The sequence below is a fragment of the Stomoxys calcitrans genome, chromosome 3 (genome assembly GCF_963082655.1).
Source record: "Stomoxys calcitrans chromosome 3, idStoCalc2.1, whole genome shotgun sequence".
NCBI lineage: Eukaryota > Metazoa > Arthropoda > Insecta > Diptera > Muscidae > Stomoxys > Stomoxys calcitrans.
In genome coordinates this window covers 127,544,007-127,568,953 of record NC_081554.1, presented here as the reverse complement: position 1 = coordinate 127,568,953, position 24,947 = coordinate 127,544,007, and the positions used below count along the sequence as shown (strand labels likewise).

The 24,947-nt window shown below is 37.3% G+C and overlaps 2 protein-coding genes and 1 long non-coding RNA gene across 4 annotated transcripts; 2 read left to right on the top strand and 1 right to left on the bottom strand.

The window, feature by feature from the left end:
• Positions 1–1,041: 1,041 nt before the first annotated feature.
• On the top strand, positions 1,042–5,635 carry LOC106083360 (uncharacterized protein K02A2.6). Its single transcript, XM_059365587.1, has 4 exons — positions 1,042–1,547; positions 1,603–1,670; positions 1,742–3,077; positions 3,128–5,635. The coding sequence occupies exons 1-4, from the start codon at positions 1,356–1,358 to the stop codon at positions 5,633–5,635; spliced, it is 4,104 nt and encodes a 1,367-aa protein (XP_059221570.1). The 5' UTR covers positions 1,042–1,355.
• Positions 5,636–6,794: 1,159 nt separating this feature from the next.
• Positions 6,795–23,370, top strand: LOC106083377 (uncharacterized). 2 transcript variants are annotated; one of them, XR_001220639.2, is made up of 4 exons: positions 6,795–7,107; positions 22,859–23,031; positions 23,100–23,167; positions 23,239–23,370. It is a non-coding gene; the product is annotated as an uncharacterized LOC106083377 (long non-coding RNA). The 2 variants fall into 2 exon arrangements; XR_001220638.2 differs by lacking the exon at positions 6,795–7,107 and adding an exon at positions 16,674–16,946.
• Positions 18,652–20,604, bottom strand: LOC106083376 (uncharacterized). Its single transcript, XM_013246321.2, has one exon. The coding sequence runs from the start codon at positions 20,503–20,505 to the stop codon at positions 19,984–19,986; it is 522 nt and encodes a 173-aa protein (XP_013101775.1). The 5' UTR covers positions 20,506–20,604; the 3' UTR covers positions 18,652–19,983.
• Positions 23,371–24,947: the final 1,577 nt, after the last annotated feature.

Below are 24,947 nucleotides of genomic sequence, written 5' to 3'. Positions count from 1 at the left end.
GAAAGCTCTCAAAATTATTGATTCTCTACTATTTCTACTTTTACATTTAATTCATATGGGAACAACTGACTGAAACACTAAAAAACAAAAGTTTGGTCATTTATATTTAAAAATCATAAAAAGATAAATAAACTTATAAATTATGATCGACTATTATGCATGGAAGGTATATCAGGTTATAGACCGCATTTTGGCCGCATTTTGCACAGTTTTTGGTATTGAAGTAATTTTTCAAATGTATACTTTTGTATTCTTGTCAAATATTTTTCAATTCAGTTTGTTTGGAATATCCTAGAAGTTCATTAAAAATTTAATTCCTTTAAATAAATTATTTTATTATTCAAACTCAATTTCATATTTATTAACCAATTGTAAGAGGTTATGGGCGATAAAGAGACAAGTGGAACACCGCAGTTTAACGGCTGCAACTCTGATGAATGGCAGTTTCGAGTAATGATGCATTTGGAAGCACTGAATTAGCGAGAGGTTTTAACAAGCCAACCCCCAGATAATGATGTTAATAACGACTTTAGGAAGAAGGACCGCAAAGCTAAAGAGCGAATTGTAGCTTTTGTTGGAAATGATTGCTTAGGATATATTCGAGATAAAAAACCGCTAAGGAAATGTGGGAGAGCTTGAAAGCAACATTCGAGAAGAATGTAACAAATTTGGTCACAAAGCTGACGAATGCCGTAGTAACCAACGCAGCAGAAAATAAACGAAATGTTAATAAAATTGTATCAGATGGAAATTCAAAAGCAGTTTGTTTTATAGTCGATACTGATAAAACTAAAAATGATGGGAATTATCTTATTTTTGAAGGCAACAATGAATCAATATGAATCATGGCTTCAAATGTTGAAATGAAACGAGCAAAGCATATTGATATCAAACATCACTTTGTCCGTGTTTTAATTCAAAAACGAATAACTGAAATCCAGCCAATAACAACCGCAAATCAATTGGCAGACATTTGCATTAAATCGTTCGATAATATATTTTTTAAGAATCTATGCAACTGAATTGGATTATATGATTGAGAAGGGGTATTGAAGTAGTTTTTCAATCATAGTATGTTATGAATTTGAGCAATAGAAAATGTATACTTTTGTATTCTTGTCAATTATTTTTCAATTCAGTCTGTTTGTGTTATGTATTGATCTGGCATCATGAACATATGATCATTATGTGCATAATATGGCAACCTTTACTACTTCGTATTTTCATTCCTTGTTACTTTTTGTATAAAGAAGATCTCTTGTTATATTAACTGAATAAATAGTTTATAATACTTTGTACGAAAACTTCAACTTATTTCTGAGGAATTTAACATTGGTGTCAGAAGTGTTGAAACCATGCCACTGGAGGAGAATGACATACGATTATTATCGAAGATGTTTGCTGATGCGATTCAGCAATCAACGTCGGCGGCTGCGAGCGCGGCTGCGGCTGCGGCGACATCAAGTATTTCACAACGAGATGCAACACCAAGGAATGCAATGCCACCAGTGTCGATTCCGGCTTGTAAGATGGGCGATTCCACTTCAGTAAGTGACTATTTTGTGCGGTGCGAGTGGTCGTTTCAATTAAGTCAAGTTGCAGAATCGGACTACAAGAGTTATATGCTGGTTCATATGGGCGCGGATCTTTATAATTCACTTAAAGTTCTGGTGAGTCCCAAGAAGGTGGAGGAGTTATCCTACGTTGAAGTGAAAGACACTTTAGTAAAACATTTCGATAGGAAGCGCAACCAGTATGCAGAAAGTATAAGATATCGCCAGGTTGTGCAAGAAAAAGAGGAAGCACTGTCTGACTTTGTGCTGAGACTAAGGAAAGCTGCGACGCATTGTAACTACGCAGAGTTTCTGGACCGTATGCTTACGGAACAATTGCTTTACGGGCTCCAATCAAGAGACATTTGTGATGAGATAATTTCCAGGGAGCCAAGGACTTTTAATGAGGCCTACGAGATAGCGCAAAGGTTAGAGGCTTCACATAGATCTTCTGTTGAGATGAAATGTAATGTTAATAATTCTAACCCAATTGAGGAGACTACTTGCAAAGTTGCGTTTAGCACAACGCGTTTTAAAAACAAACCGAAGGATGAAGTTAGGGGGCATGAGACCTCCGGTGTTGTTGTTGCAAAATGCTACGGGTGTGGTGGAAATCATCAAAGGAGTAAGTGTAAGTTCCGAAATGCGTCTTGTTTCGTGTGTAGCAAGACAGGCCATATTGCGAAAGTGTGTAAGTCCAGAACTGGCCAAATTTCGGAAGACGACTGTGATGATGGCGAAATACAACGATTGAACGCAATGTTTTCTCAAAATGGTTCAAGATCAAACAAGCACATGATTGAGCCAAGGATAAATGGTGTAAAAATTCAAATGGAGTTGGACACTGGCGCACCATGTGGTATAATGAGTAGAAATACATTTCGATCACGGATTGGGGACCAGAGGTTACTAAAGACTGACCGGCGTTTTACAAGTTACACTGGGCATAGAATAGAGTGTGTTGGGCGTGTAGCCGTCAATGTGTCTGTTGGTCTATCTACTCGCAAGCTGAACTTGTATGTCGTCGATGGTGATTTCGACGCGCTATTTGGAAGGGAGTGGATTTCTCAATTTGTGAATGAGATTGATTTTGTCAGATTGTTTTCTTCGGAGCCTGTCATGAGTATTAAAACTGCCACACCGCATTTATCACCTGAGGAGCTGAGTAGACTACAGAGTACATTATCAAAGTTTGACGGAATATTTGGAGATACTGCTGGTAAGTTGGATTTTCCACCAGTAAAATTGAATTTGCGTCCGGACGTTAGACCAGTTTTTGCCAAGGCCAGGGATGTTCCATTTGCATTAAAGAGTATATACGCCGCGGAAATTGATAAGAAAATAGCTTCTGGGTTTTACAAGAAGGTCGATTTCTCAGAGTGGGCATCGACTACTCATATAGTTTCTAAGAAGGATGGTGGCATACGTATAACGGGTAACTACAAACCGACGGTTAACCCTAGAATTATAATAGATGAACATCCCATCCCAAAAACCGAAAATTTATTTAACAACTTGCACGGGGCAAGGTGTTCTGCCATTTGGATATAACAGATGCATATTCGCATCTGCAGATTGATGATGAATTGGCGCATGCACTTACGTTAAATACCCCAACACACGGGTTAATACGACCAACAAGGGCTGTTTATGGGGCTGCCAATATACCAGCTATTTGGCAAAGGACTATGGAGACCATCCTGCAGGGCATAAACAATGTGTGCAACTTCTTCGACGACATCTTGATATATGCCGATAGTTTTGATAACTTATTAGCAACTCTGGAGGCGACATTAACCCGTTTGAGAGAAAAGGGTTTAAAACTTAACAGATCCAAGTGTGTGTTCGCGGCTCCAGCGGTTGAATTTCTTGGGCACAAGATTGATGAGTATGGCGTTCATAAGTCGGATAGACATGTAGCGGCAGTAAGAGATGCACCAAAACCAAGTAACCATGACGAACTGCAATTGTTTCTTGGAAAGGCTAATTATTATGCATCTTTTATAGCAGATTTATCTACAAAGAGCAGGCCGTTGCGTGATGTAATGTCACAAAAGCCTTTTAAGTGGACAGTGAGTGCGGAAAAAGCGTACATTGATATTAAAAATGCACTAATATCTGATCAAGTCTTAATGCCCTACGAACCGTCGGCACCACTACTGCTAGCAACAGACGCGAGTGGCATTAGCTTAGGCGCCGTTTTATCGCATAGATTGCCTGATGGTCGCGAAAGGCCTATTGCCTTTGCTAGCAGGACTTTGACAGCGACCGAACGTAAGTATCCTCAAATCGATAAGGAGGCACTAGCCATTGTTTGGGCGGTAAATAAGTTCTTTCTTTATGTGTATGGCCGCCACTTCACCCTTATTTCGGACCATAAACCGTTGACACAGATAGTGGATCCGTCGAAGTCTTTGCCAGTTTTATGCATAAGCCGTATGGCCAACTACGCTAATTTTTTGGCGAATTTCAATTTCACTGTCGAGTTCAAGACCACGAAGGCAAATACGAACGCCGACTACTGTTCTAGAGCAATGCGAGTGGACGGAGCTTGTAACACAATTACTGAATATGACGACTTCGATGGATTTCTAATTAACCAAATAGATCAACTTCCTACTAATGCTACTAAGGAAACAAGGAAAGATGAGAAATTAGGTCCAATCTTACGAATTTTAGAGAGTGGTAAATCTCTCCAAGCACATGGGTATAGATCTCCCGAGATTAATTACAGGTTATCAGGAGGATGTCTCATCTTTGAACATCGAGTGGTGATTCCAGAAACGCTACGTGTGAAAATTCTGCAGGATTTGCATTCGGCTCACTTAGGGATCGTAAAAATGAAAGGCATTGCAAGGTCATTCGTTTACTGGCCTGGAATTGATAAGGAAATTGAGAATGTTGCGAAAAGCTGCAAGGACTGTGCAGAAAATGCAAACGATCCACCAAAGTTTAGAGACCACCACTGGCAATATCCGAAATCACCATGGGAGCGCATACACGTAGATTATGCTGGACCTTTCTTAGGATCCATGTTACTAATAGTAACAGATGCTTACAGTAAGTGGATTGAGGTGAAAGTGAGACCTACCAGCATATCGAGCGCTACGATCACCATTCTAGATGAATTATTCGCCACTTATGGAGTACCAACAATGCTTGTTTCAGATAATGGTACTTGTTTTCCTTCAATAGAATTCAAAGACTACCTCACAAAGATTGGAGTGAGATATCATAAATTCACAGCCCCCTACCATCCGTCCACAAATGGTCAGGCGGAACGATCAGTTCAAACAGTCAAGAATGCCATGAAGGCCTTGGGGGCAAACAAAAGCAGTTTACAAAAACATTTGAATACATTTCTACGCCAATATAGAATTGCCCCGCATTCAACAACGGGACAAGCCCCTGCAGTCTTGTTCCTGGGTAGGAATTTAAGAACTCAGTTGGATTTAATATTGCCACAAGACTTAACAACCAAGATGATTGAGAAGCAATATATGCAGTTTAACGCAACGTTCCGTTCTTTTGATAACTTCCAAAATGTTTATTTTCTCTCCAACAATAATCGGATGCCAAAGTGGCTACCTGGAGTAATATGTCGGCGAATAGGTGACTTGTACTATGAAATTTTATATGAGGGCAAATGTGTAAAAAGGCACATCGATCAAATTCGATCCAGAACTGAGCCTAATAGTGCGGCGAATACCTCGATAGAATACCAACAGTCACAGGATGCGTCGACTAGGTGGAAACGAATTCATATAAACAGCAGACTATCAACTACACACGATTCCCAAACATCTCAACAACAAGATACAAATTCGTCGTTGCAAGACGATTTTCCGAATACCAACACCTCGTATACGACAAATTTTTCTACTCCATTGTCGGACTTTCATGGTTTTCCCAACTCGGAAGAGAATAATGGTAATGGAGATTTAATTCCTCGAGATCAGGATGTAATTCTAGAAGATGGAAGTATGCAAGAAGACCCAGGATACCAAGGAAGAGGATCATATTTTCACCATAACAGATCCTATGCGAGGGAAGAATTGTTATGTATTGATCTGGCATCATGAACATATGATCATTATGTGCATGATATGGCAACCTTTACTACTTCGTATTTTCATTCCTTCTTACTTTTTGTATAGAGAAGATCTCTTGTTATATTAACTGAATAAATAGTTTATAATACTTTGTACGAAAACTGCTACTTATTTCTGAGGAATTTAACAGTTTGCAATATTCTAGAAGTTCATTACAAATTTCATTTCTTCAAATAAATTCCTTTATTTTTGCAACCTCAAATTTAACTTTTTCCACAATCTAAGAGTTGGGAGTCGAAACAGAACATCGCCTGCAAAATTTCAGCCTACTCGGACAAAAATTGCGGCTTGTATGGACTCAAGAAGTCAAATCGGGAGATCGGTTTATATCAGCCAAACCAGACAAGAATTGCGGCTTCCAGGGGCTTAAGAAGTTAAATCGGGAGATCGGTTTATATGGGAGCTTTATAAGGTTATATACCGATTCCGACCGTACTTGGCACAGTTGTTGACAGTCATAACAGAGCAAAATTTCAGCCAAATCGGATGAAAATTGGGTCTTCCAGGGGCTTAAGAAGACAAATCGGTTTATATGGAAGCCAGGGACGTAGCCTGGGGGGCCCTCAGACCCACCCCAAAATGATTTCGTCTTAAGGAACCAATTTTATTTTAAGCAAAAAATTTCAGTAAAATTTTTTTAAATGATTTTCAATGAATTTCGTATTTTTTCAACAAAGACGACATGCAGAGGCCAGGGCCTCCTTAAAATTATTTTTTTAGGGCAAAATTGTAATGAAATTCTAAGCAAAAACAAAATTTTAATGAAATGTTTTCTAATCAAATTTTAATGAAATTTTTCTAAGGACAAAATTTCAGCGTAATATCCTCTAATGACAAAATATCAGCACGGGCCGGACCCCCTCGATATGGCCATTTGCAATGACCTACATCAATATTAATTATCTGTGCAAAATTTCAAGCGGCTAGCTTTACGCGTTCGACCTCTATCATGATTTCGTCAGATGGTGTCTTAGAGGAATTTTTCGATGTATTTCGACGGATTAACTAGATTAGTATACCCCTATCCTATGGTGGTGGGTATAAAAACCATGCGAAGGAATAGCGCCAAGAAAAAGTGGGTACTTTAGATTTATATGTCATTAACAATTTGAAAACTCAATAAGCACGATCCGTTTGTAACTGTAAAACTACAAGCGGTGTAATTTGATACTGTTAAGAATTTGAAAAGATCGCACAAAAAGTAAATTTTTCTTAAGAATAGTAGACTGGTAGTCTTGTAAGAAATGACCCAAGGAGAAACTCAAGCGAACAAGCACCTGGAAAACAAAGAAGAAATAAATATGGTGAAAGTCGGGTTGAAACTAAAGAACAAACTTACAAGGCAAAAAAATAATTTTCTGCAAAGAAGAAATTTCAAAAGGTTGCATAAGAAGTCATTTTACTCTAAAAAGGTCAGAGATTCCGACTTTAGTCGCACAACGGTAAGACTGAATGAAATTTTATTAAAAATATACTCCAAGTTAAACTATAAGTAAGTACGTGAACCTTTTGACAAAACAAATTTACGTAATACAAAAAGCTAAAGTCGTCAAAAAATGGCATTTGGCTACACAATACCACAGTGGCTGAAATGCTAACCTCTCCCATAGTGTTGTGTAGCATATATAAAAATGATAAAATTAAATAAAAATTATTTCAAATTTACAAATATCTTGAAAAATATTGATAAAAAAAATTCTCGCTAAAATTACTTAACATACTACCGAGATCTGACTTTTTGAGATAGAAAAGTGTAAAAATAAAGAAATTAATTACCAAACTTTGACTATTTCACACGATCTTTAAAAATTTTAAGAACATTTGTTCAGCGGTTTATGATTACACGAAATTAACAATTTTATGACATTTTGGCGTTGCTAAGAATGTTTCGCCATTTCTTTGACTCTCACTTAAAATCATAGACTCGACATCCAAAAGCAAAAAAGCAAAATCAACGCCACTCACAAGCATTATGTATGTGGTTAACCCACCCAAAAAAAGCGGTATCTCTTTTAAGGCAAACAAAGAATGGAAAATAAGTTATAGTCCGATTCGGACCATAAATTAATTGAATGTTGTACACCATATTAGAAGTCACAAGGCTGTAGATCGATTCAGACCGTATTGGACAGGTATGTTGAAGGATTTAGAGGAAGCAGCTATATCAGGTTATGGACCGATTTGAACCATACTTAGCACAGTTGCTGGAAGTCGTAACAAAACATATCACGCAAAATTTCGCAATTCTTATCCAAATCGGATAAGAATTGCGCTCTCCAGTGGCCTAAGAAAAAATTATTTTTTAAATTGTTTCAAAAGACAAAATTTTTATGAATAAAAATTTCAATAAAATTTTTTTAAAAACTACATTTACTAAATTTTTTTAAGGAAAAAATGTCTGCGAAAACCTCTCTAAAGACAATGCAATTTTGCATTTTGTGACACTACATTTTGCATAAACATTTTAAAGTCTTTTTATTATGCTTATCTCCCCCAAACAAATCAAATTTCTATAAATATTTTTGAAGAAAAAATGTTAACCATTAAGCCGATTATAAAATTTTTTCCAAAGACAAAATTTTTATGAATAAAAATTTCAATAAAACTTTTTTAAAAACTACATTTACTAAATTTTTTTAAGGAAACAATTTCGGCGAAAAACGCTCTAAAGACAATGCAATTTTGCATTTTGTGACACTACATTTTGCATAAACATTTTTAAAGTCTTTTTATTATGCTTATCTGTCCCAAACAAATGAAATTTCAATAAATATTTTTGAAGAAAAAATGTTAACCATTAAGCCTGATCCTTGAATATTTAAATATTTTGAATTTTAACAATTTTTGAAAAAAAATATTTTTATTTCATAAGCCCATACAACAAAAAAATAATTTCTTAATATTTTATGATATGAGCGAAGATAGCTGGATTTATTGATTTGGCATAAAACATAAAAAAACTGCCGACTTTCGACAATCCAATTTTCCCCCAAAACATGACTCATTTCAGTCAACCACTTTACGTTAATCCAAATTTCATTACGGTACCTTTTTTCCCAGCTCTAGCTAGAATTTTTCTAAAGCAGCCCTATTCTTGGGTATTTTTTGTAGTTAATAGGTTAATGTATTATTTTTAAAGACTAGCAATGTAATTTTTTCAAAAGATACAATTTTTGTGATTTTTTTAAACGAAAAGTTATTAAAAGTTTCTTTAAAGCAAAATCTTCATGGAATTTTCTTGGCAAAATTATTTTACAAAAATTAGTCCTAAAGACATAAATTTAACAAACATTTTTCTAAGATAAAATTCTGTATGAATTTTCTAGTTCGATGTTCACAATGTAAACTTCCAGGCCCACCCTTTCCTCTGGTTTTGATCGATCCGTGTAACATGGTCTTCCAGATGGCAATACTATGGTTCTGCAATCCAACACTGTGCCGCTGGCGGCAGTGCCTCGCACTCGACCTCAAGTCATCTTAGGTATCCGAAACCACTCCCCTTCCTTCCAGGCTTCCTATCGTCGCCTCGATTATACCGCGATGGTATGTGCTGCTCTCATCCTCAATCCATTCTTCCATCGCCTTAAGTCTCATAGCGGCAGTGGCTGACTCACACTTAATCTCAATCAATGGGTCGGAAATCTAGAATAGCCTCCAGTGCCCTAGTGGGCGTGGTCCTCATCGCTATACCTATGCCAAGACAACATGTTCTCTGAACTTGTTGTATGGTCCTTATGTTGCCCTTTTTCTCCATAGCAGTCCACCAAACTACTGAGGCGTAAGTAAGTATTGGTCTATCCACGCTCCTGAAGAGCCAGTGGCCTATCCTCGGATTCAGGCCCCATTTCGAGCTGGTTGGGATCTGTAACCTTAGAAGTATTATAACATCGTCTGCGTATCTGGCGGGCTCGAATCCCTCCCCAGTCAGCATCCTTAATAGGTCATTTATGGTAGTCACCCATAGGAATGGCGAAAAAATACACCTTGTGGAGTGCCTTGTGCCACTTTCTCCCCCCCCACATTTATGTCATAGGACCCGCAATTTATCCAACTGTTCCTTAGCATATGGTTTATCCAGTCTCTTAGGACCCGGTCCACCCGGTACTGGTCAAAGGATTGGATCAATGTGTCGGTCCGCACAAATAGTCAAATAGTCGGCCTCCTTATGTAGAAACGCCGGAAATATCCCATTAGGTCCGGACGACTTAAATAGTTTGAAGCTTCTCAAGGTTTCCTTGGCCATCAATCCCGTTATGATAACCCTTCGATCAACCCATTATTCCAAGATTCTGGTGTTTCCGTTAGTCCCGTCGTATCCTGTGGAAAATGCATTTTCACCAAAAGCCTCAACATAGCCACCGTTGTTTCTGCTCTCACTCCCATGTCGTTCCGACAAGTTCTACCGCTCGGGTAATCTTATTGTATTCCTTGAACCGTGTATAGTACACATTCCAGTAAACTTCCCCTTTTTTACGACGAGCTGATTTCCTTTCTCGAAGAGGACAACTATCTTCGAAAGTCCCCACCAGTGCAGTCGTAATACTGTTGACATTTTCGTCAATGTCTTCTATGCTTGGACAATCTATATTATCTTGCCCATGTCTTCTTTTGAATAGTCTTCCGAATTTTGGCCAGTTAGTTTACAACTTATTATGGAAGCTTATCAGATTCGGCGGTGGCCGTGCTATTCTAAACCTAATGTAGCGATGGTGTGAGAATGAATGCTCAGTGGAGACCCTCCAATCCTGATCCTCATCGTTTGTCACATCTAAATTTCCTCCCTAATCTTATTAACAAAGGTTGTGGTGTTACCAATATTAAGTGTTATTTCATCGTTTGTATTCAAGAATTCTTGGCCCCGCATATTAATGTTGGTATTACCTCACGAAATGTTCGCATCGCACGCTTTTTGTACCTCATTTTCTGTTTGCTTTCCTCACCAACCTTTGCAGCTCCGACGTAGGTGGTGGTGTCGGAGTGTCGAAAGGCAGATAAAATGATGCCATGTATGCTCCACCGTCTCCCTGTCTCATGACTGCGTCCGACGTTGACAACCCTGGGGAAAATACATAATATAATTTTTGATCACAAATAACGCAGGTCCTCGGACGAGTATCAGTGTTAGCATAGTATACTTGGTAGTTGATATGGTTCAGTCCAGAAACTTTAAACGACACATGGCTCTTGAATTCAGGTAATATGAATCTTGCCCTTGCTGATTTCCTCCATCAGAGCGTGAGTAGATGTCTCGCACGGGTGGACGTTTTAATGTTAGGAGTTTTGCATATCCTAGTCTTCCGAATCTTGAGAAAGTTGGTAATGTTTCCATTATTGGGTTCCTGTTCGTTAGGCTGTATTGAGTCTTTCTTCCCTGCACTGTCTGATGTTCCAATATAAGGATCTTTGCGTATACTAGTCTTCCAAATTTCGAGTAAATGGGCTTCTTGGGAGTAGGTTGTGGTCACATCGTCGGCTCCCTGTGCGTTAAGCGGAATTGAATTCTCTGTCACTGCAAAGCCTGATTTTTATCCATCGTAATCTCGAGAAAGTCGTTGATGGTTCTGCCATCGAGTGCCTGTTCGTTGGGCTATGTGGAGACTCTCGCCCCTGCACTGTCGGATGTTTAAGTATTAGCATCTTTACTTATCCTAGTCTTCCCAATATTGAGAGAGTCGGTGATAATATCGTTATCGGCCCCATGTCCGTTAGGCGTTATTGAGTGCCCCGCCATAGCACCGACTGATGGCTCAATATGAGGATATTTGCCTATCCTTGTCTTCCCAATCTTAAAGAAGACTGCCATGGCCCCGTAATACGCCATGCCTTTAGTCTTAGTCAAACTTGCCACGGAGACTTGATAAGGCCAACCACAATGAGAGTTCTTTCCTCCTTCTCCTCCCTGTGGAAAACCTGTCATTTCTCCAAATTTTGGTTTTGCTTGTTTAAGACTTCCATCATGCGTTCCGTCGCGATTTCGCCGCCCACATCCTTGAGGAAGACCGTCGCTTTTGTGAGCTGTGGGATGAACATCTTTTTCACAAGGTCGAGCTTTGCGCCACAGGGAGTGTGGATACTTCCACCGAGGTATCAATACATTCCATTGACGCAAAGCGCAGCGTTAAGATGTCTCCTCTATACTCACAGCTCATAATTCGTATGGGTGGACCCCTTCAGATTTCAATACATGTTCGATAACCCCATCGTTTACCAAATGCCTCACCTGAGACTCTCATTTGTGTTGTGTTTCCTTGTCACTCCGGCGTAAGAAGGCGGCCCCTTACCCTTCTCAGCGATCATCCTCCCTTTCCGTGATAGCTGTGGCATCCTTTTGGAAGTCACATTCCTCCATGAAGACCCAGGGGCCATGCGCGCTTCCTTCGTTTCTATTCCGACTTTGTCTTCCTCCACAGGACACTGTTGGTCTTCCCAGAGTACTTGAAATCGGGGAGCGGCCAAGTATTAAGAAGAAAGGTATAGAAATGGAAAAAGTTAGCTAACGGCATGATTAGATGTTTTGCTAAAAAGTTCTTCATCCGAAGACGAGGATGCGATTTTTACGGTATTATTTGGTCGAAATGACAACATATGAACACGTTCGATTGAAAATGCAAAATGTGAGAGGTTTGGCCGACATTTGCAAAATGTTGTCGCGCACAAGTGTAAAATTTTTTTTTTCAGAATAGAAATCACCCTAAGATATCTGGATAGCAGTGAATATATTCGTAAAATTAACAATTGAAATAAGTGGGTATAGCAGTCTATAAAATTTATTAAGGTTTGTACACTCAATTGCATAAAAAATTGGGTTTAATTTTATTTTACCATTCAAACCAGATATTCTTCATAAGCCTGCAACGGTAATTTATCCAGAACTCGCAGTATAATCCAGGCGATGATAGGAAATCTGGAAGGAAGGGGAGAGATTTCCGATCGGATACCTGAGATGAACCTTGAGTCCGAGTGCGAGGCACTGCTGCCAGCGGCACACTCTAGGATTGACAGAACCCTAGTATTGGCATCTGGAAAATCATGTTACACGGATGGATCAAAGCTAGAGGACAGAGTGGGCCTGGGGGTCTACATTGAAAACCCAGGAACTGAGATCTGATTTAGACTGCCTGACCACAATAGGTCCTGCAGGCGGAGAACCGGGCGATCACGAAATGCGTGAGGTAGTGTGGTGCTAACGCGAGCCGAGTGTTAATATCTTTACGGACAGTAAAATGGCAATAACAACTAGGACGGAAAGGCCACGAACAGTCTTGCAGTGTAAGAAGGAGATTAACGCCTTCTCCACGATGGGCGTGGGCGATAAATGCCCACCCAACCTTGAAAAACAGCGAAACGGTCGGTAGGACGGCGAAAAATCCTATGCGGGGATCCAGATCGTGAGAGGGCGAGGCTATTACTGAAAGAAAGTAAGAAGGAGTTCAGGGTTATGCATATAATTCATATATTTGAAAGTAACTGAAAGCATTTTCGTTTTGCCCCCATTTATTTCAATGTATGTTTTTGCGATTATTGCCACTGATTTGGATTGATTTATATGTACATGTTTTATTTTATTGTCGTTAATGTGAACTTACAAGTCTGAGGGAGCGACTTATCGGACGATAGTTGTAATCGTTTTAATTCCTTTCGTTTCCATTTATTTAAGTTGCTCTTTAAATTGTATTTGTTCGAGATCGTTTACCACCGATTACATAATGTTTGTATTAGTGAGTCAATGACTACTACGTTTTACAAGACATTGTGAAATAGTTTGCCGCCTGGACGAATTAAGTAGGCATTTTCTTTTTTGTATTTTATACGTATTTTAAGACTCATTTATTATATATGTAGATAATAAAATTCCATCAGCTAACCCTCAGCTAATTTCAACGCAACTCAAACAACCTCAGGTTACAATCTCCTCGAGACATAATCACATATTTTCCCAAAGCCATAATTAGGCCAATTCAATAACGCAATCGAGTGTTTTATTATAAATCTATTTCAAGGTACAGCCCCCTTGCAGCCGCACCAGTCAGTATAGTTATTGCTATCAAAGCGGGACACAGGACTACGAGCTCACTTATGTATGTAAAATCGGTGCGCAAGTGATAGCATGTGTAGGGCATGCGGGGAAGATGGTGAGACGTTGGAGCATTTCCTTTGTCTTTGCCCGGCTTTCGCGTCTAACAGATACCGGCACTTAGGTGGAGACACAATACCAGTATTGTGTCTCCACCTAAGTGGTATTGAAAACAATTAAGGATTTTGTAAGGAATTCCTAACTTAAAATTTTCTTTTTAGAGGTTACTTTATAGTTTTTAGTGCGCACAACAAGCCGATTACTGGCTTAGGTGTATGTCCATAGTGGCATTGGTCGGATTAATATCTGCACCCTCTGTTCAACCTTACTTATCCAGAACAACGTTGCCCTGCATTGATGTAATTTTCATAATGTTAATACTGGATAGATAAGGCGTGAAAGGAAAAAATAAATAGAAATGTCATCTGTTTGAAAAGATTTCCCAATTTAGCAAGTCTTCGAATTTTTGTCAACATTTGGGAATTTGACTTATCAATTTTCGCCACAGTTTTTCCTACCCCTTCGGAAAATTATTTTTCCTAAAATTGTTATATTACATTTTGTAATTTTTTTCCAAATATACGTCTTTAGAGAAAATTTTGTCAAAAGTTTGTTAATTGACATGAAAATATTAACTTCGAAGAAATTTTTAACAATATTTTGTTCAAAAAATCTTAAACATTTGATTAAAATTTTATCACAAGTTTTCTAAAGATCAAATATTGATCTTAAGATTTTTTTAATTTAGTCTATAAAAAATGATTTATTATGAAATGTATTGTATATAAAATATATTTTGATGGGACTCAAGATGTGCAAAATTTTATATTAAGAAAACATTTCATTGACGTTTAGAAAAAATTATTGAAATTTTGTCTCTAAAAAATAATTTTTTGATGGACCGGATCAAATTTTATCTTTAGAGGATTTTTCACTGATATGTTTTCTTTGGAGAAATAAAAAAAAAAACAAATTTAGAAAAAATTTTTTTTAAATTAGTCTTTTTTTATAGACAAAATTTCAACAAAAATTTCTCCAAAGAAAACATATCAGTCTTCTTAAGATAAAATTTGTCTTTAGAAAAAATTTAGTTAGTCATTTAAATTTTGACTTTAAAAAATGTTTAATTAAAATTTTGTCCCCATAAATTTTCAATATAATTTTCTCTTTAAAAAAAAAAATTCGAGAAAATTTTATTGAAATTTTGTCTTAAAAATACTCTCATTGAAATTAAGTTTTCAATGATTTTTTTTGTCTTAAGAGAAATTTTATTAAAATTTTATTTTTAGTGAATTTATTTAAAAATTTTGTTTTTAGAAAAGTTTTATAAAAATCTTATCTTTAGAAAAAAAATTATGAAATGTTTATCTTTAAAAATTTTATTGAAATTCAATCTTCATTACAAATTTAATTGAAAGTTCAACAATTTTTTTTCAGATTTTGAAATTTTGTCTTAAGAAAAATGTTTTCTTTCTTTTCCTTTAGAGAAAATTTCACTGAAATTTAGTCTTTAGGAAGGTATTACATTCGCTAAATTTATTAGATAAAAGATATTAAAACAAAAAAATTTTTGATTTCATTCAGTAGAACACTCTGTCAATATTTATAGTAAAATTTTAACAAAATTTGTATCTTATTATGGAAATTTTCGTATGTTTCAAAAAAAGGAATCGCGAAAAACATGGGTTTTTGACGGTGAAAAACGAACATAGTACCAGCCATGAATAGAAAGTTTCATTGAAATGGCGCGAACTAGTAACATACACAAAATCAGAGTTGCACTAATCTCAGATTATGACAGATAGTGCACTCAATATTTTGTTGTTGTGCAACTACCACTACCTGTAAATGAATCTATCTTGCCGCCACCCACGTCGGAGCTGCAACGGATGGAAAGGAAAGTGCGATGCGAACTCTCACCACATTTCGTGGGGTAGTACCAACATTAATAAGCGGGGCAAAGACCTGCCAGAATTCTTGAATAATTACAACCTTATAACACTTAACATTGGTAACACCGCTACATTTATTTACAGGATTAGGGAGGAGGTGACAATATGTTCGGAAAATCTGGTCGATGAGGTTCAGAATTGGAGGGTCTCCAAGAAGCACTCCTCTGACCGTCGCTACCTCGGCCAGCGCCAAATCCGAAGATTTTTCGTAATAAATTGAAAATCAACTGGCCAAAATTCAGAAGGTATTGGCGAAAATGTGGACAGGATTACGATAGTTGCCCTCTTCGAGAAAGGAAATCACCCCAAGAACAACACTGGATGGCCGCGGAGAATCGTAACATTGGGAAAGAGGTTCGCAGACTTGACAACAGAGCGCGTCGTAAAAAAGAGGAAATTTACTGGGATGTGTACTACACAGGGCTCAAGGAATACAATAAGATTACCAGAGAAAAGTTGATACCAATCGTTCTCATTTCAGTACCATTCGATATTGATAGTAAAGCAACACCGTATCTTACAAAAACCAATACCGTATGGTATAGATTAAACATAAAATGATTAGTACCGCTTGGTAATAGCCTTATTACCGAGGTGGTTATTGATTATTCCACACCCTAATAAACCAAAAAAAAACATTGAAAATAATTTTAAATTAATTTTATTTCGGTTATTTACACCGTGACCTACCTCAATTCTTTGTAAACCGCAATTTATGATATGGATCGATTTCCAGAAGTGGTTTTCATACGAATACACCAACACAGCATCGTTTGCCACACAATGGAATATCATGTTTTTGATGTAGAATGTTCTTAGAAGTACACTGACAGAAAAATTACTCCACTTTGCCAATAGTGCCTGCTTTTTTTGTTCGCGTCATTGGCAAAGATTTTTAATACCATTTGTTTTCAATTCAATACCAGACAAAGGAGGCTATTAAGAATTGACGGCTTCACATTGTTATTCTTGTCATCGCGTCAGAAGTGTTGTTGAGCTTTGTTAATATATTGACGCAATTATAAAATATATGTTAAACAAATAAATAAAATGTTTTAATACAATTTGAGTGCATAAAAACCTGTTAAATTACTCGAAAGCTGTGCAAATGGAAATAGTACAAATTCTAAGGACATTCTACATCAATAACATGATAGTCTCTTGCGTGGAAAACGATGTTGTTTGTGTATTCATATGAAAACCTCTTCTGGGAATCAATGGATATGGAATCAATTGCTGAATACAAAGAATTGAGGTTGGTCCCATCGTAACATTACTTTTTATAATTATAAAGATAAAAAATTGAAATAAAATAAGATTAAATTTTTTTTTTTTTGCTTCATTAGGGGGTGGAATAATCAATAACGGTTTGGTACTAAAACCATTAACGGTCTGGTTCTAAAACCAATAATAAATTGGTATTACAACCAGTACCAGTTCGGTAATAAGGCTAGTACCAAACGGTACTAATCATTTAATGTTTCATGCATACCATTCGGTATTGTCTTTGTACCATACGGTGTTGTTTTACTATCAATACCGTATGGTACTGAAATGAGCAAGTTTGGTATGAACTTTTCCCTGGCTGTATAGAAGAATATAAATGTGACGCCGTCAATTCTTAATAGTCTCCTTTGTCTGGCATTAAATTGATACCAAATGGTATTAAAAATCTTTGTCAAAATAATACTAGGCGACATTGGAAAAGTACCATAATTTTCCTATCAGTGTATTTATACCCAAGCCCGACAAGGCAAGTTATACGACACCAAAGGCTTACAGACTTATAAGCCTTCCTTCCTTTCTACTCAAAACCATGGAACGTATTGTCGATACCCTGATAAAGAGTAGGACATCCAGCGAACTTCTTAAATACAAACAGCATGCCTATGTCAAGGGAATGGTGGCGGAGACTGCACTGCACGAGGTTGTGCATAAAATAGAAGAATCCTTCAATGCCAAGACGAACGCGTTGGCGGTTTGGATTGACATCGAGGGAGCGTTTAACAATGTGCGGACCGACACATTGATCCAGTCCTCAGACCAGACCTGGAAAAACCATATGCTAAGGAACAGGTAGATAAATTGCGGGTCCCATGACATAAATATAAGGGAGAAAGTAGCACAGGACACGTCATAGTGGGGCATTTTATCGCCACTCCATTGGGTGACCACCATAAATGACCTATTACGGGTGGTGACTGAGGAGAGATTTGAGACCGTCTGCTATGCAGACAATGTCCAGCTATGCAGGAGGGTAGAAAGGTCTCAATGTCAACACAGAAAATACCGAAATCTGCTTGTTCACTAGGAAGACAAAGGTGAGCCAATTTAACGTACCACACCCAGAGAAAAGTTGACACCAAACGTGCTCTTTTCATACAATACGGTATTGATAGTAAAGCAACTCCGTATGGTACAAAAACAATACCAGATGGTATGGATGAAACATAAAATGATTAGTACCGTTTAGTACTAGCCTTATTACCGAACTGGTACACGTTTTAATACCAATCCGTTATTGGTTGGTTGTTGAGCTTTGTACTTATAATATTGACGTCATTATAAAATATTTGTTAAACAAATAAATAAAATGTTTTAATACAATTTGAGTGCGTAAAAACCTGCTCAAATACTCGAAAGCTGTGAAAATGGAAATAGTACAAATTCCAAGGACATTCCACATCAAAAACATTATTCTAGATATCCGACCCATTGAGGCTATGAGACTTAAGGAAATGGGAGAATGGATTGAGGATTGGAACGGCTCATACCATCGGGGTATAATTGAGGCGACGATAGGAAACCCGGAAGGAAGGAAAGAGATTTCCGTTCGGATACCTGAGACGATACTTGAGGTCGAGTGCGAGGCACTGCTGCCAGCAGCACAGTCTTGAACTAACGGAAACCTAGTATTGCCATCTGGAAGATCTTGTTACACGGATCAATCAAAGCAAGAGGACAGAATGGACCTGGGGTCTACATTAAGAACCCAGGGACTGATATTTGTTTTAGACTGCCTGACCATAATACGGTCCTGCAGGATGAGATCCAGGCGATCACGAGTTGGTGTGGTGCTAACGCAAGGAGTGTGAACATCTTTACTAACAGTAAAATGACCATAAGGGCAATAACGACCAGGACCGAAAGGTTACGAACGGTCTTGCAAAGTTAGAAGGAGAAAAACGCCGTCCATCGCACAATACGCATCGTTTGGTTGCGGGGCCATAATGGAGTAAGAGAGAATGAAAAGGCAGACGATTTGGCAGTGAAGGCCAAAGGACTGCCGTCAATAAATTTGGTTAAACCGAAGACTTTCTAGACGACGCAGTACAAGATAAGGGCGTAGGCGACGAACACTGTGGAACAATGGAACAGTCGGTAGGACTGCGAAAATCCTATGGGGTGAACAGGATCGTAAGAGGACGAGGCTATTACTGAAAGGAAGTCAGAAGGAGGTCAGTATAGCTTTTGGTATGATAACGGAGCATTCCAATATCCGCAACCTGTGGACGCGCCCGGTAGCTCACAGATAAGCTTCTCGTGACAGCAATGAACACCACACAGATAGGACCTCAATGCTCCAGCTGGATTGAATCACCATAATTTGGTCTGGCCAAACTTTGCTCCATTCTACTTTTTTCGAATTCATTCATATAGGTTTATGCTCGTAAAATTGAGAAATATCATTTTATTATGGTGTTAAACAAGGGTTAAGCCAATAACTTTCTCAATTTTAAAATTGGTTTATTAAAGGAAAAATAGGCTATTATGTCTATATGAGGAGGTGGCGATCGCCGCGAGAATATGATGGCCACTGGCTATTTAAAGGCGTCAATAACTCGCCTTTTCATATCAAGCATCATAGCCACTCAGTATATATGGACCTGATTGTCCGCGGCTGCAATTGCACCTACTCCGTATGGAGCCTTCCACTATCCGCAACCTGTGAACGCCCGCAGCTTTGCTTCATGTGATATCATTGAACACCACACAGATCGGAGCTCAAAGTTCCAGCCTGCGTGGTGCTCATATTTATACCGTGCCGGGGTCTATTATGTGTTTGTAAATACGAAAAAAAGAAATTTTACCTATTTTCGGTTTATAGAGCTCTTTTAGTTCCTTGTGAATAAACTTATATTAACTGAATATGTTCTGAATACATATAAAAAATAAATAACTAAATTAAATTAAATTCATTTCAGTATTTGTGTATATACCATTAATATAAAGAAAAGTAATTCTCCCGTTTGAGAGATTATTTGTAGAGTAATTTCTTATTGGTTTGAGTATTAATTCATAACTTCTGATGCTAGACTTTTAGATGTGGAACTGGTACTTTTAAAGCCCTCCAAATATTTTTCAAACGAAACCGTATTCATGTTCATTAAGTTTTCCTCTACAATTCTTCGAAATCTTTGCAAAAGCTGTTGTTCTGCTAAAAGTTTTTCGTGTTCAGACTCTATCAAAATTTGTATTGTTGTTTGAATGGTTTTTGGATCCGGATATTCTCCAGTTAGAGATAGCTTTTTGCGTACAAGTTGTTGTCTGACTTTGTTATATTCAGCATCCATTAACTTTGTCACTCCATCTGGCAAATTAATTAACATTGGATTCGTATGGTTTCGTTTTGAGCTTTTTGGATCTAAACCTAGTAGTGTGGATAAGTGTGGTTCAATGGAGGTTGCATCATTCGCACTGCGATCAGAAGCTGCAACATTTTGGAAATTATTAATATCGTCTGGAACTCCATAAATATCGTAGAATTTGTAACCAAGCATTTCCAAAGCAATTTCTGTCAGCAAGTACGACATTTTTATTTATTCTTTGTTTTTGAAAAAAAAAGACCTTTTAAATACGTCGTATTTATTACAACTGCACTCAGAATGAAAGCCGCATAAAAATACAAACGACAGTATAATCAAAGTAATTATTGCGAACCGTGTGGTAAAGTACGGAATATACCCCTCATACAGGGTATAGGCTGGTACTATATTCGTTGTTCACTGGTGAAAACGCATGTTTTTTAGGTTACTATTTGAAACACTTAGCGTCATTAGCACAACAACAAAAATCTACCCCCAATAAAACTACCTTGAGTGGCAAATGCCGTAAATTGAAATGTCAAAGTGGATTTAGAAAAAAAAACTTAGTTTTACGACTTATCTTCTTTAAATGTGTTTTATATTTGTATTTTGTTGTTGTGCTAATGACACTGCCTCTTATTCGTAAAAAACTGTGGAACGTTTTCACAAAACATTGATTCCCTTATTGTAGAAATACTTAAAAATATATTTTTTACAAAAAACAGACATATGGGTAGTTTTTCCACCATATGTTTAACAACGTCACATTGGTAATTTGTGTTGTTTGTGCAAGTTTTGACTATGCGAACACTCAAGGCGGATTTAAAAAGGTGTTCTCACGCGAACAGCTGTTAACAGCCGGCCCGGTTTGACAGTATTAAGATGTGCGAATTTTTGTTTGCATTCTCATTGTTATCATCTTCTCTCTCTTTGCCATATCTTCTAAATTACCATAAAAGTCTACGATAAAACCAAATTTACTAAAAGGAGGTTAATCCCAACGATCCCACAATAAATTAATGTTCCAGTTAGTTAACACGAACTTTATTTTTTCTACGAGAAATCCGCCCTCATACTCATGATATAATTATCAGGTACTGTACCGTAAACAGCTGAGTACAATTTTTTCCAGCGAAGTGCACATCTGTAAACGAGTTTTGGTGTGCGTGTGTGTACTATAGTTAAAAACCTTACACAAACATTGAAAAATGGCGCGAAATTTTAACATAAATAAAATCAGAGTTGCATTAATCACTAATTTTGACAGATAGTGCACTCAATATTTTGTTGTTGGTCAACTGCCACCACCTGTAAATGAATATGTTTTTCTATTGACGCCGTTGTAGAAAAATCACAAAACAGCGGCGCCATCATTTGAATAAACTACAAACACAAAACTGTACTTTTAAATGATGGACAAAAGTACAGTTTTGTGTTTGTAGTTTATTGAAATGATTTTCGACACAGCAAATTTTGACGTTTCATTGAGCAAAGTCGCATGTCAGTAATTGTAAATTCATTTACGTTTTGGTAAACAACTTGCGTGCGGCATACTTAGCCGCCTACATTGTGCGCAGACATCACTAAATTTAAAGAACTTACTTGGCATAAAGTATGTAAAATTATTGTTTATTATCATTGGCAATGGGATTCTCAAAGGTTGTTATTTAACAATAGTGGACAAAAGTACAGTTTTGTTTGTAGTTTATTGAAAAGATGGCGCCGCCGTTTTGTGATTTTTCTATAACGATGTCAATAGCAAAATATTGTATATTCATTTACAGGTAGTGGCAGTTGCCCAACAACAAAATACTGAGTGCACTATCTGTCAAAATTAGTGATTAATGCAACTCTGATTTTGTGTATGTTAAAATTTCGCGCCATTTTTCAATGTTTGTTGTAATTTCAACGAAAGAAATAGGTTTTATTTATTTTAGAAGTATATTTATATACACACTACATACATATCCCTAACACTAACAAAAACTCAATCCCAAGGCAGCCGGTTGTACGTACCGGATTGACCCTATGAAGTCCTTCATCGGCAAGGGCTGCCGCCTCAGTGTACAACACACTGCTACAACAACAACAACTAACAAAAACTTAATTATAATTAGAAGTTTTCGCGTTTATTATATGTAGGAAAACGACTTGCTGCGCAGCGACTGTAGTTGTGCTCTCTTTTGGGCGTCCCTAGATGAAAAAACAAGGTATAGGGAAAAGAACTCTTTTCATCAATATTTTCGCTAATTTTTTATATAGAGTTTCACCGCGTAAACCGAATATAGTACCAACCTTTATATCCAAATACAATCTTATGTCAAATAGTTTGTTTATTTCGCTAATTTTTTTATATAGAGTTTCACCGCGTAAACCGAATATAGTACCAACCTTTATATCCATATACAATCTTATGTCAAATAGTTTGTTTAGATTTAAAAATTTTTTTTTTAACATTTTGTTTGTTTTTCACCTTTTTATTGCTTTTTATATAATTTTTACCTTTGTAATCACAAATTTCTTAATTTGTTGGCTGCTGCACATGACAATGCAAATAAAAACTTAAATTTCAATTTTCCAGTGTACATAAGTTGACAGAAAAGTGGAAATTTCTACCCCCATTCCCACAAGGTTATATTGTTGATTTCGGCTGTTTAGCTGTTCGCGTGAGACCAACTTGTTAAATTCGCCTTGGTGTCAACCCAGTAAATTTGACACGAGTATGAAAATTTTCAGTGCGTGAACAGCAAAATGGTAAATAATTTTAAAAAATTGAGAGTTAATTACCAAAATTAATTAATTTTTTTAATATATTTTTTTAGGCATCACAAGATTCACTTGTAATGAACCAAAGTTCCAACGTTCGGAAAATTAGAACGATGCGGACAGGGTACGTAAATTGATTGATATTTTCGTCAGAATATTGACTGGTAACTTAAATTTTTTCATGAGCTGCTGAAGGAGTTGGTGAAGAAGACACTCAACAGAAATATTTTATAAAGCACTGTTACACATTTTATCGGAAATTTAATCCAAGAACATATTTTTTAATGCAAAAAAAATAAATTATTTTCTTTTATAAAATTGGTGAGAACGTCGTATAAAGCCTTTTTTCTACATAAACTGAAATCAAACATAATAGTACATACGTACAGTTTTTGTTTTTTGCATTTACTTATTATAATTTAATTTAAAATTTTTTTTTCGATGAAGAGTAGTTGTATTGTAATCTCATTATATAAGCTTGAACCAATTAATTTTTAAATTGAAAATTACAACATATTCTATCAGGACTGTGATTTAAAAAACGAATTGAATTAATTAATTTTTTAATTGAATATGGTATAACTAACTAACTTCCGTGCAAATTGGTCAAAAATCGAATTACATTGTAGCATGTTCATTTGGACCAGAACGAGCTAGCTCACCTGTAGAATCTAGACGAGGATCGCCACCTCCACATATAAACATGTGGCTACAACAACAACAACGTTCTGAAATATAATTCAGAGACAGCACGAACCGGGTGCTGACAAAGAATCCTTGTTGACCACTTACAAAGCAACAGGCCGGTCTGTGGTAAGTTATGCAACGCCAGTGTGGTCTCATCAGCTCTATGACATGCAGTGGAATTATATTCAGATCTGTCAGAATGCCGCCCTTCGGTTCTACGGTATCATCTTCACCGCAAACGTCGGACACTAGCAGTTGGGTAAAATGTTCTTTCCATATCCTCAGCATGTTATCTGTGTAAGTTAACAGATGTGCCTGCACCGAAGCCATCGGTTTGATGTTTATTCTTTTGAAGAATTTCCGGACTTCATTCTGACTCCTGTACATCTCAATTTGCTCACACTCATGTCTTTCCATTTCCTTTTTCGTTCTGCGGAATAGACGTTTCTCCTCTCTCCTTTTCTCCCGATACCTCTCCTTCATCTGGCGCGTTGCTACTGATTGAAGGGTTGCTCTCGACACTCTTGGTCATACCATGGGTTTCTTGGAGGAGGCTTCCGGTACCCAAGTACGGATTTCGCGGCATTTTCCATGGAGTGGGCAATAGTTTGCCACTGCGCCATTCTATCATCAGAACAAGGAGTGCTTTCATCAAGCAGTAAGGTCAGTCGATTGGAGAATGCCGCTGCCATTTGTTGTGTTTGCAGCTTTTCAATATCCAGCTTCTGTGCAGTGTCAGATCGTACTTTCCTCGCCATGTTCAAACGGGTGCGAACCTTTGCTGCAACAAATTATAATCCGAATCTATATTCGCTCCACGGATCGATCGTACAACTAACACGCTGGATGAATGCCTCTCATCTATCACAACGTGATCAATTTTGTTTCTCGTGTTTTGATCGGGTGACAGCCAAGTGGCTTTGTGAATATTTTTATGTTGAAATCTGATGCTACTAACTACCATGTTAGTATCAGCATCAACCCATTAGTGGACGTTATATCGTGAAGGCTAAACTTTCCGACTGTTGGACCAAAGATGTCTTCCTTCCCTATTTTCGCATTAAAATCTCCCAGAATGATTTTAATATCATGGGCGGGGCAGCGGTCATATTCTCTCTCTAGACGCTCGTAGAAAATATCATTGGTCTGATTGTCTTTGTCTTCCGTCGGGGCATGGGCACAAAAAAGGCTGATGTTGAAGAATTTGGCTTTTATGC